At 39.0% G+C, this 14,328-nt stretch overlaps 1 protein-coding gene across 3 annotated transcripts in view; it reads right to left on the bottom strand.

Moving 5' to 3' along the window:
• Window positions 1-552: 552 nt before the first annotated feature.
• LOC111322027 (heat shock 70 kDa protein 14-B) overlaps window positions 553-14,328 on the bottom strand; it is a 20,012-nt gene continuing 6,236 nt past the window's right edge. The window contains exons 3-17 of one of the 3 annotated variants that reach the window (XM_022925062.2): window positions 13,066-13,148; window positions 12,521-12,569; window positions 11,266-11,371; window positions 10,805-10,895; window positions 9,576-9,649; window positions 8,858-8,888; window positions 8,371-8,532; window positions 7,993-8,148; window positions 7,053-7,155; window positions 5,819-5,947; window positions 5,656-5,736; window positions 5,191-5,289; window positions 4,452-4,526; window positions 3,536-3,606; window positions 553-677 (exon numbers count right to left, since the gene is read on the bottom strand). In XM_022925062.2, coding sequence (XP_022780797.2) covers window positions 599-677; window positions 3,536-3,606; window positions 4,452-4,526; window positions 5,191-5,289; window positions 5,656-5,736; window positions 5,819-5,947; window positions 7,053-7,155; window positions 7,993-8,148; window positions 8,371-8,532; window positions 8,858-8,888; window positions 9,576-9,649; window positions 10,805-10,895; window positions 11,266-11,371; window positions 12,521-12,569; window positions 13,066-13,148 — 1,389 coding nt within the window. In that variant the 3' untranslated portion in view covers window positions 553-598. Of the gene's footprint in view, window positions 678-2,548; window positions 2,694-3,535; window positions 3,607-4,451; window positions 4,527-5,190; window positions 5,290-5,655; window positions 5,737-5,818; window positions 5,948-7,052; window positions 7,156-7,992; window positions 8,149-8,370; window positions 8,533-8,857; window positions 8,889-9,575; window positions 9,650-10,804; window positions 10,896-11,265; window positions 11,372-12,520; window positions 12,570-13,065; window positions 13,149-14,328 lie in introns of those variants that run through there. The other 2 variants (XM_088736126.1, XM_088736132.1) reach the window with 2 other exon arrangements.

The following is a 14,328-nucleotide window of genomic DNA, read 5'->3' as shown; positions in this document are numbered from 1 at the left end:
GAGCTCATGGCGCTTTACAACCCTGTGCTGGGGACTTTACCAGACTGCTAAGCAGTTTACAATCAAATAAAGGCGAATCTAACAGATGCTCCCTGCCCCCCCCCCTCCCCCAATTCCCAGTAAACAGGCCAGACCACAACACAGTAATCTCGTGAGTGGGTTCTTTAACGTCCCCTGCCTAACCAAATTAACTAATTAATAGATGCAGGAGACGGGACCTCCGGTTTATTCGTCCTTATTCGAGAAGACTAGAATTTCTATCCATTTCTTGATGTTATAGAAAGGTAGCACATTCTCCTCAGTTATTTTAAGACCCTGAGTGTTGGTCCAGCCGGGGCTTGAATCCTCGACCTCCCGCACAACAGTCCAGCGCTCAACCAATTGAGCTAAGCTTAGGTTGAACGGCTTATCTGGAAAAAATTCCCTACCGTGTAGAGCCAGATTATCGTGATAACTGATTATGATAAGCAGAGTATAAACTAATTCCTTAAAAAATAACATAAACTCCATCACGTTCTCCACAACATTCCAATCAAGATAGCACGCTGCATGTAAAAAGATAATGGAGTTTTATTGAATTTTGTCACGTACGACCTCATCAAGAGTAGCAGTCAACATTGATGTCAGCAGACTTCTCGGATGTTTTTTCCATCAAATGAATGTGCAAAGATCCATCTCTGTAAAGTTTAGAAAACGAACTAGTTACTACTCAACATGTCTCTCTTCGCCAAAGAGGAATGCAAATAAACAACAACAAATTGTGTGCAGGAAACTACATTTGCATGAAACGTCGATTGTGACATTTTCCGCAAATATTAAACTACTTAACATGGCTTACACAACAAGGGAAAGGAGTTCAAAACTTAAAAAAAGGTGGTGCAGTTGCCCACAAACTTCAAAAGCTTCAAACTATTCAGCCCTAGGCCGATATTCATGATGAAGCGCGTTAGTAAGCGATCTTTCAGAGTGAACCCAGATCGAGCGACCGCTGACAACAATTGCGTTTGCCTTTGTTAAATCCCAAGGGTCTCGACAGGGATGAAAATCGTCTGCGCATGCGTGGCGTGAGCATGTTGATGTTGTCGAGCTGTTCGATCGTTTGATCAACGAAATGTCGGCGCACTTTAAACTGTGTATTCGTGGATATATTTGCCTTTCAAACTGGAATGTAAGGACGCTGTTTGAAAATAACTTCTGTAAACTGAACTCGTCGACATGTTGAACGTATTATTTTTGGGAAATGTTCATTTGCTTGCTCAAGAGCCAACAACTTTCAGTATTCAGTAAGGAAACACATTGCAAGCTTATTTCTTTGAGTATAAGGTAAATAATACCATGCTTTGGTAATAAATGTGAATCTCGAAGAAAAATGGAACTTTTTATCAAGGCAAAGCGAAAGCACACCCATCCCACATGAGATGAACAAATTGGAGTATCTAATGGAGTATCCCTAAAAGTCATGTATTGGTCGGATAAAATACTTTATAAAGATGGTAGATCATTTAGTTGTACACATCTTAATGTATTTTGGTCTTGCTAGCTGTATGATTGTCACAGTTCGGTACAATCCACAAATTGATCGCCATCTTGAATTTAACAATAAACTGCTGGCCACTTCAAACGGAAGGCTTAATGAAATGTAATCTACGTATGATGCACGATCCTCGCAGTAGATAGCGCTATTTATGCAATAGCGAAAATCAGACCTGAAAAAAATCAGGCCTGTACGGGATTCGAACCACTGACCTCTGCGATACTAGTGCAGCGCTCTACCAATTGAGCTAACAAGCCAACTGGGAGCAGGCCGTTAAGTTGAAATGTAATCTGTGAACGTTTTCTTTATTGGACCGATTACCACCTTCATCTGATGATCTTCAAGAGGCCGAAAGTACGGACGTACTTCAATCGGCAGCGGCTTTTACGTCTTTCAAAATACCTGTTTATGTAGGGTGTCTGCAAGAGGTGTGGCGTTTAATCTATCAACACAAGTTACACAAGGCCTCGTGTGTTTCTTAATTGTGTGAAGCGATGAGGATAAAGCTAGGACTTAGAAAAAAGTAATTCATGTACCGTGTTTAAACTGACCTTCTCTTCACCCATCTCTTTGTAGCGTAATAAAATTGAGATATGTAAAGAAACAACAACAACAACAACAAAAAACACCAATGGGTCAGCAAACACATCTGACTGGGGCGGTTGATTTGGCAAATGCAGTAAGCTGAAATATTTTACCTCGTGCAAAACTCGAAACAGTGGGCTTTGCTCATCATATGGAGATTTTTTTGTCTTCAGGTCAAAGGACTCATTACACAGCGGTAAAACCAAAATGGAGGAACCAGTAACACTGAGAGCCCCCTCTGCCCCAAAAGACTGGACTGTATCGAACTGTGACAATCGCAGTGCTGGCAAGCTCAAAATTTATTAATTAAAAGATGTCTACATCTATACGATTTAACATGTTTGTAAAGTATTTTATTTGACCAATACATGACCAATACATGATTTTTAGGGGTACTCCACTTAAGTACTCCATCGGGTTCTTCATGGAGTAGGGCTCCGCGTTCTGTCATCTCCCGTTTTCGATCGTCCGACGATGATGTAAACAAACTGGAGTTTCTTCAGGCAAGTTCACAGCTCTTGCCAAACCAAGTGGCAGGGGCTTGCAATTGCCGTAGAAAGCTTCTTTACTGCTCCTTGTTTTACCGACGAACTAACATTTTGCATGAACGGACGAAAAAGTGATCAGAAAAAGCCAACACAACACTGTAAAAGTTGCCGCAAATTGAGCAAGTTCGCAACCGTACTGAAAGTTTGCACAGAAGACCGTTTTTCGGCGCGACAACTATTTTTTTCACAATTTGTACACCCTCTTAATTTTTTAAAATTCTTTTCTTCTTTTCAAAAATGAGAATTAAAACCGTATCTTTTTAACGGCTTCCTTATCTTTTAAACTTTTGTAACGGCTGTTCATTTCCCGCAAAATTTATTCAGTTTAAACAAGCGCACGTCTGAGCCCACGTTTCATACCGCGGGTCTCTGGCGCATGCGCAGGCGTTTTTCAACCCTGTCAAGGGACTCTTATTTCGCTCGCACTCTGCACGATGACTTGAGTCATTAATTTTTCCCAGCGGATTTTACCGTGTTGCACAACAGATGTTCGGAAAGGAAAAAGGGTTTCCAGAAACGGGCGAGGCCATTTCATCAACATCAGTGAGGGGAGTTCTCATACTTCAAATGAAAGTAAGTGTGACAAGTTTCCTTAAAAATACTTTGAGAACAAACTAAACTGAAAATTTTCAGCGGTGTAGGACTAACTGGATAGAGGGGACATTTGGTTTGTCAATGCAACACAATAACGTAGTCCAAAACTCGACAGCATCACATATGACTAAAACCCGAACCAAAGGAGAGACAGGAACTGAGAGTAGATGTCTTGTTCGAAGCAATGAACAAGGATGATATCCAGAATTCGCAATTGAGCGCCGATTCAAAGTTTTAACTGTTAGGTTACATATAGCTTGCAACCATAGCTTACCTTCTGATGTGAAAGGTCCCTATAATTTCTGCTTGCCCTTTGGCCATCGGTGGTATATCTTCAAGAACTACCTGTAGAGATAATAGGAGAACGATATTAATTTGTAGTGTTTTGCTTTTGGTGCCTTGATTATGATTTGCCTTAGGCTTCTGTCACGACCCAGTTACGACATGGACACGTGTTGGGCACGCCTTGGACCTGACTTAGTCACCATTGGCTCATGACTTTCTCAAGGCTCGTTTTCTGTCATTACTGGATCACGAATTCGTCACAAAGTGATCACGAATGCGTCATCGCATGATCACGACTGAGTTACGACATAGCAATGATTTAACCACGTCACGATCACGACACACACCTTTTAGTCACCAATTGTTCGAGACTTGGTCAACGCTACTATTCATGTTGTTGGTCACGATGGCGTCACGAATTTGTCGCAAATTCATTACGAAATAATCACGACATGACCCAGGCCCCGGTCACGAATGCGGAGTCTGGCAAATTCACAGTAGCGACTTTTAATTATTTTCTCTGTGATTGTCTTATTCCTTTTTGATAAGCTGCTGCACAAGCAAGTTTATAGTTCTGAGCATCACTAAGAGAATCCAGTGTCGACCAGGGCCACCATAATGACTATCGTGGCCCTGGTCGCTAATGGATCTCTTCTCGCCACCTATGCACCCTTATTTTCTCTTGGTATTATTCGTATGCGCTCGCCAAATAAATTTAAGTTAGTTTTGCTCGCGTTCATGCCAGTGAGTTTGAAAAAATGACGCCGTATAAATTTGATTTCTATAATTAGAACCTAAATTTATCGCCTGTCTGAAAGAACTCTGCCGATTATGAATTAACTAAACCAAAATACCTAACCTAGCCAGGAGCATGCACGTAGGAAACTCGTTTCCTATCAACTCACCTTAGCTACAAGAGTCTTTCCAGCATTGTTAGCCATGTCATTATCCTCTTCATATACAGATAAACAAACACTCTCCTACAGAAAGAACCAAGGCATCATTCCACGGGATAAAAAAGAAAAAAAAACAACAACCGGATTTTTATTTTTTTTACAATTATTTCTTGCGATTTATCTCAGCAATAAGATGTTTTCCAGCAGTCGCACTTTGCAGATTTCCCTTTGCTGCCTGAGATTTCTTGCTTTTCCAGAAAACTTTTTCCAAAAGAAATTCAAGATTATCAGTTTACCCTTTCATTTAGCGTACTCTAGGATCTCCAATGTACAGTGTAAGCTTCTTGACTTAACTTTCAACCAACTAAGTCTTAAGCCTTCTACTCAGCTGCTTATTCGAACCCTTTAACTGCCAAGATCTGATTGTTATTTCTCCACTCTCGCTGCTACACATTTCCTTGACAATTGGCTGAGAGAATTTGGTGTTAGATCAAGATAACAAATTCTACCTGATAAAGTTGGAGTACTCTCATTACTTATTTGCTGGATAATGTATGGATATTACAAGGAGAAGTTGCGTGTTAATCACTTCAGGGAGTGAAAGGGTTAAAGTCCTTTCGGTCTGGTGCTGTAAATGTCTGGGAATGCAAAACAGAAACCTATCGCACAGGAATACGAACGTCTCTATGTAATATTTTAGAAACAATGGCAGATATGAATAGAGTAAGCAATAAAAACAAACACAAACCTGATTGTCTACAGAGGTTGTAAAGTTGTGTGTTTTTCGTAAGGGTATGGGAGAGTACTTGGGAATAATTGGACACAGACAGGCCTCTGCTTCTTCGAGCTGTAGAAAACAATCACACGCGAAAATCTTAAGGATCACAGCAACTGAAGAAATGAAGACTGATAATGGCAACACATGAAAAGCTGATTAGTAGATTGCGACAGTCTCCCGACATGAAGCCCGCATAAAGAACTACGCAAATTCAGAGCACAGAGAAAAAAATTCATCATTTGGGTGAACTCGTCTCCAACGTCCTTAGAGCCAGATAACAAAATTTTTAGTACAGCGGGTTCATCAAATCAAGGTTCAAGAGTCTGCTGCATCTTTTGTACTGAGTTTGACAGGTAACTAGTTTGCCCCTTTATGGCTATTATTATGATCGCCGTTTTTGTTGCTGGTGGAAACCGAGCCAACTGGTCTACTTACCATCACACTGATTGCCTTTGACGTGCATTCCGCCTCTATGGTATCATTTAGTTGTTCTTCTCTTCCTTGAAGTAAAGACGCCTTTAAAGTCACCAAAAACAGAAGATAATTGCAACCTCTGCGATGAAGGGGATTACACCACAATAGATAAGATTTTTAGTACCTGAATAGCAGCGCCATATGCCAACACACTGTCTGGATCAATTGTTTGACAAACTTCTTTTTCCGCAAAATACTCCTGAACAAGTTGCTTGATTTTGGGAATACGAGTGGAGCCACCGACCAAAACAACCTGCAAAAGAATATAACGACGGAGCTTTTCCAGGGATCAAGAGGGCACATTGTCGTGCTGAATTCATTGTTCACGAGTGAATAGAAACCACCGCGCTATCGAGACTTGAGCCCAGAGACCGTGGAGTGGGGAGGATCCTTGCATAAAAGATAGTAATTGTAAAGGACAGCTCCCTGAAAAAAAAAACCTGTTGGCCGACAGATAGCTAACAGGCCACCGACAGGCTACCACCAGGTTACCGATTAGTCTTACACTCGAGGACTGTGGTTCAAAACAAAACTTTGACTGTATATTAAATATGCGCTAAATGTCGAACTTAGTATGCATTCTTTGAATCTCTTAAAAAACGAGTTGCCACCACAATTTATCGACAAAATTTATGTCAGCCTACGGATTTTTTCAGTAAGACGTTCTTCGCAATTACCTAAAAATTAATCGAACTCGTGTAATCTAACTTAGGGGTGAAAAAGATGTATGTTAGAATTTCTATAGGAGTTTGAGAAAAAACACTGTCATCATTTATGTCGTACCAGCTCTTACTTGTGTATTCTTTGAGAGTGGAATCTCTTTAAGGTAAAAAAACTCTTGATCAACTCATGGACAGCCTTTCGGCTAGCGGAAGTAAACAGAAGCGCAAGGGACGGAAAACAGGTACACGCTCTTTCCTTGTTCAATGCAACTGTCTTCTGTTGCTTAACTCAATTGTCTCCAATAAAAGAGAGCCTGCAGGAGGGTACGAGGATCACCCAAACTAGTGTCCTTTAGGGGGTTAAATAGACCTTTTTAGTTTTAGTTTGTCCTTTTTATGGCAGAGCAAATCTGAAGTTATTGTTATCAAATCAACAAATAGTCAAAACTATTTAATCCTCGGAAAAGGGTAAAGAAAACTCTTTAGGAACACCGTATAGTTTTTAAAAACGGGCTCACACAAAGTACTTGTAAGAGGGTCTGTGGTTAGCTAGAGTTCTTTACAATGTAGATGGGGACTATTTGTATGGAGTTGAAATTATCAAGGTATATCTCTTTGTGCTTTATGGCACAAAGAGATTTAGAGAGAGTAGAGAAATTATCATGGTACTTCAAATTTGCTAGTTACTCATCATACCTGATCTATGTTGTTTCTTGCGATATCTGCTGTGGAAAGAACTCTGTCAATGGAGGAAAGACTCTGCTGGAATAAACTCAAACAGAGGGATTCAAACCGAGCTCTGTAAGGAAACAAATGACAAATTGATGTAGTTTTTTCTAAAGAGCTCCAAGCTGAGACCTATTTGGTCTGCATAGCTAGTAGAATAAAAATTGGCGATTAAATTTACAGCTTAAGGCACCGAAATTTGCCTTTTTCTCCTTAGCTTTCTGAGTATTTAGCTTACCGATTACGAATTTTGGTTGTAAAAAAGAAACTTTGGAAAGGTGGAGCTCGGAGCTCTGTATTTGAGCTGCCCAGTTAGCCCAATGGATAGTGCACTGGACTGTTGTGCGGGAGGTCGAGGGTTTGAGCCCCGGCCAGACCAACACTCAAGGTCTTAAAATAATTGAGAAGAATTTGCTACCTTTCTATAACATCAAGAAATGGTTAGATATTCTAGTCTTCTCGGATAGGGACGAATAAATGGAGGTCCCGTCTCCTACAGGGTTGGGGGGGGGGGGTAGGAGACGTTAATTTCCCACGCCCGAGATTACTGTGATGGATATCCTCCCCTGGGATGGGATGGGTGGGTTTACTGGGCCCGCAGTAATTGGCACAAGCTGTTGTGGTGTCCCTGCCGGTCAGCGAAGCTAATATACTAAACTAAACTAGATGATGTTCAAATGGTAATTAATTTTAGAAGAGAGCATAGCTAGTGCTTTTACAGACAGCTCTTAAACTCATATTTCATTTCACAGTAAAAGAAAAAACCAACAACAACCAGCCCCAATTCACGCCTTACAGATGAAAAATTAAGACCAAGTTTTAACTTTAATCCTGGATCAGTGTTAACCACCTTTTTGATAACTGGCCCATATTGACCAAGATAAAGTTACTGTGTGTCACATTTCAATACCTTGATACTTTGGTGTTCATGTCAATCCCTTCACAGAGGGACTCAATAGCACAGGTTGCTGTATCCCTGGATGACAGAATATGTTTACAGTTTTCAGCACTGGCCCTTAGTTTGGCCATGGCTCTGGTATTACTTCTGACATCTAGTTTCCACTGTCTGCATTAATATAAAGAGAAATGAATTCAAATAAAAAGGAATCCCTTCTGTGAGAACAAAATAGGTAGCATAACCCATTGGCAAATCTAGTATGGATCAGGCTGAACAATGGTTTGACAAAAATACTGTCAAATTTCTGTGAACCAAAACATTTACAATTGATTTGGTTTGTCTTTGCAAATGTAAACCCACAATTTTTCCATAAACAACATGAGCAGAAACCTTTGAAACTCTGCAGCTAGATGATGTGCAAGTAACTCATCAAATTTTCTTCCACCCAAAGTTGTGTCGCTTTCTGTCGCTGCCACTCTGTACATTCCACCATTGACAACCAAAACAGTGACATCAAGTGTTGTTCCACCAAGACTGTAGACAACCAGACTTCTGAGGATATAAAGCAGTGTACAAATCTGGACAGTGATTTTTGAGAATTTAAGCTTTAGATCAGAACACCAATTTCTGAATCCAACCACCCACAATGGTGTCAAAGTTTTGGTTTATTATAGACAACTACATGTCTGTCAATTTCTGAAAATCTAGTTTCCAAGTGTGCCTATTTTGTTTAACTTTGGTCTTTTTCTTACACACCCCACCACGCCCTGCCTGTATCTGATGATAGGAAGAGCATAATAAAAAAATTCTGTAATAATATTTATATCTGACATTATTAAAAGACACTTAGGGCCATAATCAATGACCATCATCGTACCTTGATGAAGTACGATCATTTTGTCCAATTTCTGTTAAGGGAAGGTAAAAGTTAAAGTTTGTAAAGTATTATTTCAAAAGATAATTACAAAATTAACAACTCAGTAAAAGAAAAACCATGGTATAAAATGAAAATTTGTCATTTACAGGGCTCAACACTAACTTTTCAACTTATTAGCCAAGTGGCTAGTGACAACTTAGATGTTACAACAACTTCAGTTTGTTTACTAGCCAAACTGGCTAGTGGAAATTGAAAACCATTAGCCAAAACTGAATTTCTACTAGTCTGTGGCTGGTGGCCTACTGTTAGTGTCAAGTTGATTTGTCAAGTAACTTATGAATTGAAATGGCTTTTACAGTCAACACACACAATAAAGTAGTTACTGTAGTATAACTACTGAAATATGTTATCCAAGATTACTATTACTACCAGTAATTTCCATGAAAGGTACAGCATAACCCACCAAAAACTGGTCAGAGATACCCACAGTAAATTTGTTTTCCAATGGGGGGAAGGGGGGGAAGGGGGGAGCTACATATCAGTAAATACTCCCGAGTCACCAAGTACACTGTTTTCCACAATTTTGATACACTGAATTGATATTTATAAGGACAGAACACATTTAGCATTCTGATATTAATAATAAAAAGAATATCACAATTAGGCATTAAATGTCATTTAACCCACGATCACAAAAAAAGATTCCTCGTCACTTAACCATAGGCCAGTGCTGCTGCCGCGGGTTGACTTATAACACGAAGCACATCAAAGCCAGCATCTTCTGCAGCCTCTCTAAACAAATGCCATACAACTGGTTAAATACCACATGTATGTAAAATGTAAACTGCTGCTTATAAGCTGCAGGCTTATACAACTTGGTAAGGGGTTTTGGGAGGGCTTAGAAACAGAGGGCATCACATCCTAGGGGGCTTGTAACCCGAATAGAAAAAGTGCTTTGAAATGAGCTACAGCAGTGCTGATAAACAAAAAAAGAAATATTTGGATATATCAACAAAGTTGAAATGGTAAATTGGCCACCATAACGATTACAAAAGCTGACGTTTCGAGCGTTAGCCCTTCGTTGGAGTGAAAAAAGAAAGTTTTGCATTTAATGTTTTTTTTTCAATTAAGCTTCAAAATATGGAGCGACCACTTTGTGGAATGAGCTGCCACCTGCGCTCAAACTTAGTCCATCCATGATGGCTTTCAAGCATTTGCTCAGGCAAAAGCTCCTTAATGACTGCTTTAGTTAATTTTTATCTTTTATCCTTTTATGTACTTAGGTTTATTCATGTAATGTAGATTTGACTCTGAAAAGCCCCTGGGAGACGAGCCAATAAAGTATGTATGTATGTAAAATGCCGTAATATATCAAACTCATTTCAAACATTTTAGGAACAAGAAATACAAAGCACAACTAAGGAAACAAATTTGTGAGGTACGGGGTGCATTAGTAAACCAAAGTCCTTTGTCAAGTTGATTCATTGTTGTGTGCATTAAGATGAACAAGCCTTGAACTCAGTGTTTTACTGCAGTACTAACAGCAAAGTATTGAAAAGTTAATTCAAACTATGTTTGATTTAGCAATGATACTGCTGAGTGAAATTACGTGCTAGTTCACTCTTAGGGCTAAAAGGTCAAAGGTGGTTTATATATAGGAAAGGGGAGGTGGGCTATAACCACACCTTTTTTTCTGTTTAAAGACCTGTGGATGGGCTGTAAAAAGGTGAGGTGGCTGGGGACTCATAAGTGGGAGGGGGGGGGGGGGGATTCTAAGCTTACAAGGTTATAGCTTATAAGCAGCAGTTTACGACATGTAAAGTTGTACAATTGCAGCATAAAATTAAAACAAATACAGTGGATGTGAATATATACACATTGTTCATGGCCATACAATTCTAGAATTTTTTTCTTGAATCTTGACAAATTAAGAGTTGATTAGTTCACCTGATCTCTGTTTTCTGTTCATGGGTAAAGTGTAAAGGTGTAGTGATAACAGCTTCTTCGATGTCATTTCCACCATTAGCCTGAGAAATTTCTGTGCAAATAAAAAATCTCTTAATTCAAATTGTCTCAATAATCATGCGATGAAAAAGATCAACCACCTCAATTTGAAGTTCAAGTCCCCACTTAAGTAAGGAGGGTAGGTCAACAACAGGACATAATTTATTTCTGTGAGAAAAATGACAAGATTACAACAAAATTTACCTGATGCACATGGGATTTTATCACAAGGCATCCATATCTAAAGCATTTGGCTAATTGGGAAATTTATACTTTTGAATATTTAACTGGTACTCGTGCCTTCATATAAGCTGACGACACTACTGCAACAATGTCAGAATCAGTATGATAGTAAGTGAGAGATGGAACATTGACTGAGTTAATGGTCCACAGCTGTGACCTACTTAAAAGTTTCTCGAAAATGATCTTGACAACGTCTTTGGGAGAAAATAGAGTGGTTTTTTCATTCAGCTGGACTTCATAAAAGGGCTTTCCATCTTTATCAACAATCTGATGACAAATTCAAAAGTTACTGTTCAGTAGCGCACTGGAGTTAGTAACTTCCTGCATAGTTATCTCAACTTTCATTTTGAAAATTTGTACTTAACCCTTTCACCTCCAAGATCCAATTAGTAATCCTCCCTACTGTCTGCCATACAGTTTTTATGGTGCGAGTTTGGGGAATTTGGTATTGGATCAACTAATGATGCCCTACTGATATTCTTCTACATTCTTATGACTTTTCTGCACTTGTCTGCTTGGTACTGTATTGACATTGTAAGGAGAAATTCTGTCTTGGTCACTTGAGGGAATTTAAGGGCTAAGAGCAACTTTCATCAACCACCTCCCGGTTGGCTCAATGGATAGAGCGCTGGACTGTTGTGCGGGAGGTCGAGGGTTCGAGCCCTGGCTGGACCAACACTCAAGGTCTTAAAAATAATTGAGAAGAATATGCTACCTTTCTATAACATCAAGAAATGGTTAGATATTCTAGTCTTCTCGGATAGGGATGAATAAATGGAGGTCCCATCTCCTGCAGGGTTAGGGGTAGGAGACATTAATTTTCCACTCACGAGATTACTGTGTGATGGATGTCCTCCCCTGGGGTGGGACGGGTGGGTTTGCAGAGCCCCATCTAAACCAGCATATGCTGAACTGGGCATCTCTGCTAAAATATGGTTGATAAATAAATAAATGATTGCCAAAAAACTTTTGTAAGGAATCAACTAGGAAAACCAGGAGTCTGCTGGCAGATAATTCAACTAAAATCTTTCTATGGTTAGGGTCATTCTCATTTGGTTGCAACTGCCATATCGATCCTTTCTTAGCAATAACGAAAACACCATATTCTGGACTTCAAGTCAAACCCATTTGCTGAAATCTCTTTAACTATTGCACATTTTCAGGAGCAACAATGGTGACCTGTTGTACCTTTGTAGTAAATCTATTTACATTATTTCCAATAACTTATTTGGATTACATATGAAATGAGCTGTAATTTGAAGACAGTCAAGGCTCATACAAGTCAATACCCTCCTGACCAGAAAACATGTTGATTCTCTCTTAATGACACATCTTAGAGTCTACTTAGAGGACGCATGGCTCTACGGGAGATGCTTATTAGCCAAGGGGTTTGGTTAAATTTTGTCAAGTAATTACCTTACAATCAGAATCTTGAACCTCTTGTTGAACTGAATCATCAGAAAACCTGGAGTTGCAGTCATCAAATATTAATTAAAAATTATACAATCATGATCATGATATGCTGTCTTATAACATTGATGTGGCTAGCAGTCTATGGTCATTAAATGCACTAGGGAATCTACTAAAAATTTCAGTGATTCACTTCTTTTGAAGACCCCTACATAATATGGAAATGTCATTTTTGACATTTTTTGAAAATAGTGGTACATATTGTGCTGCAAAAAAATTTTGTTCCCCTCTACCAGACAACTGCAAGCCATAAACACATATTATGAGATTAATTCAAAATATCTAAGTTTCTTTCTGACACCATGTCTGATTCCTTTGTCTTCCTTTCAAGTCGTAACTGATCAAATTTACCATTTATAGTTAATGTACCTCTTATTATAATGTATAAAATCTTTTAGAATTCTTGAAGGATTACTCTACTGGTTTTATTACAAATTTGTTATATCAGTGACTTTTGTGCTTAAAATAAATGCAAACACTGAGATTCTCACTTCAATCCAATGATTTTACATGCTCTTGCCATAGTATTCTTTGAATTGCGAATAAGCCCTTGCTTGGCAGGAAGACCAATTGCCTAGTAGATAAAGTACTCAAATTATGTGGTACATGTATAAAGATTAACAGAATTCTAATGTAAGGTAATTCTAATTATTACACAACTCGGGCAGTCACAGGGTCAATAACTAAAATCAACCAATCAAAATGCTCTATTGCCAGTCAATATTCGTTCAGTATTGGACCGGGCACTGTCCTGAATGGTACCACACTCGTGTCCCTTTGAACTTCAGTCGTATAATAATAAATCTCTTATTAACCAAGCTTGCTCGGGACCGTATTGGAAGAATATTGGCCCTCAGTCTTTTTTGTACAGACCTCGCTGCACTCGGTCCGTACTGTCAAGACCTCGGGCCAATATTCTCCCAGTACGGCCCTCGCGCTTGGTTAATAAGATATATTTATGTGTCAAATCAATATCATGGCTGGGAGTTGATATCATCTGAGCCTCTTTACTCCATCTGTTTATGCTACAAATTTCCAGCATAAATTTGTGGACTACTGGAAATGTAACAAAAAATCTTAGTTTCAAATAAAAAGCCCTGACAATATACATTAGAGCCCTATTAGCGTGAACTTCAAATAATTCTCTCTTGAATAAAACGCAATTCTTCATAGTTAAATGACCCCATTTCATTAGTCATTTACTATCGGCTAACTCAAACTTGTTAAACTTGAACTCCCCATAAATTCAAACTTATTCTACTTTCTCTTAGCTTGAATTTGGGAGTTTGAGTGCGAGGGGTTCGCCTGTACTTTACAGTGAACTTATGGTATCACTGTGGGGCCCAAAATCAGTCTTCTCAGCTTACTCTCATTGTAGCATTCTCCTTTCTTGACAAACAAAATACATGTATCTTGATTAACAGAACTGAATGTCATTCATATGTCTCTAACATGATGCAACTAAATTAACACATCTCCTCTAATTTCTCGACTGAAAATCATAAGAATTTTGCCGAGATTACAAAAATACCCTCATGCTCTCTGTAATGGGAGGAATGAAATGGAAATTCAGGCTGGGATTTACATCAAGGGGGGCTTATGTGTGAATAACTAGAGTACTCTTTGTTTGCTCATAGATGGGACTTGGACAGGTGTCAATATTCTGAATTAAACTCACTTTTCTACAGGTCTAAAATACGGGTGAGAGGTGAATGATATATATTAATGACTTAAATGACTTAAATGACTTAAAG

Source organism: Stylophora pistillata, chromosome 1 (genome assembly GCF_964205215.1).
Source record: "Stylophora pistillata chromosome 1, jaStyPist1.2, whole genome shotgun sequence".
NCBI classification, from domain to species: Eukaryota; Metazoa; Cnidaria; class Anthozoa; order Scleractinia; family Pocilloporidae; genus Stylophora; species Stylophora pistillata.
This window is presented reverse-complemented; position numbering and strand designations above follow the sequence as displayed.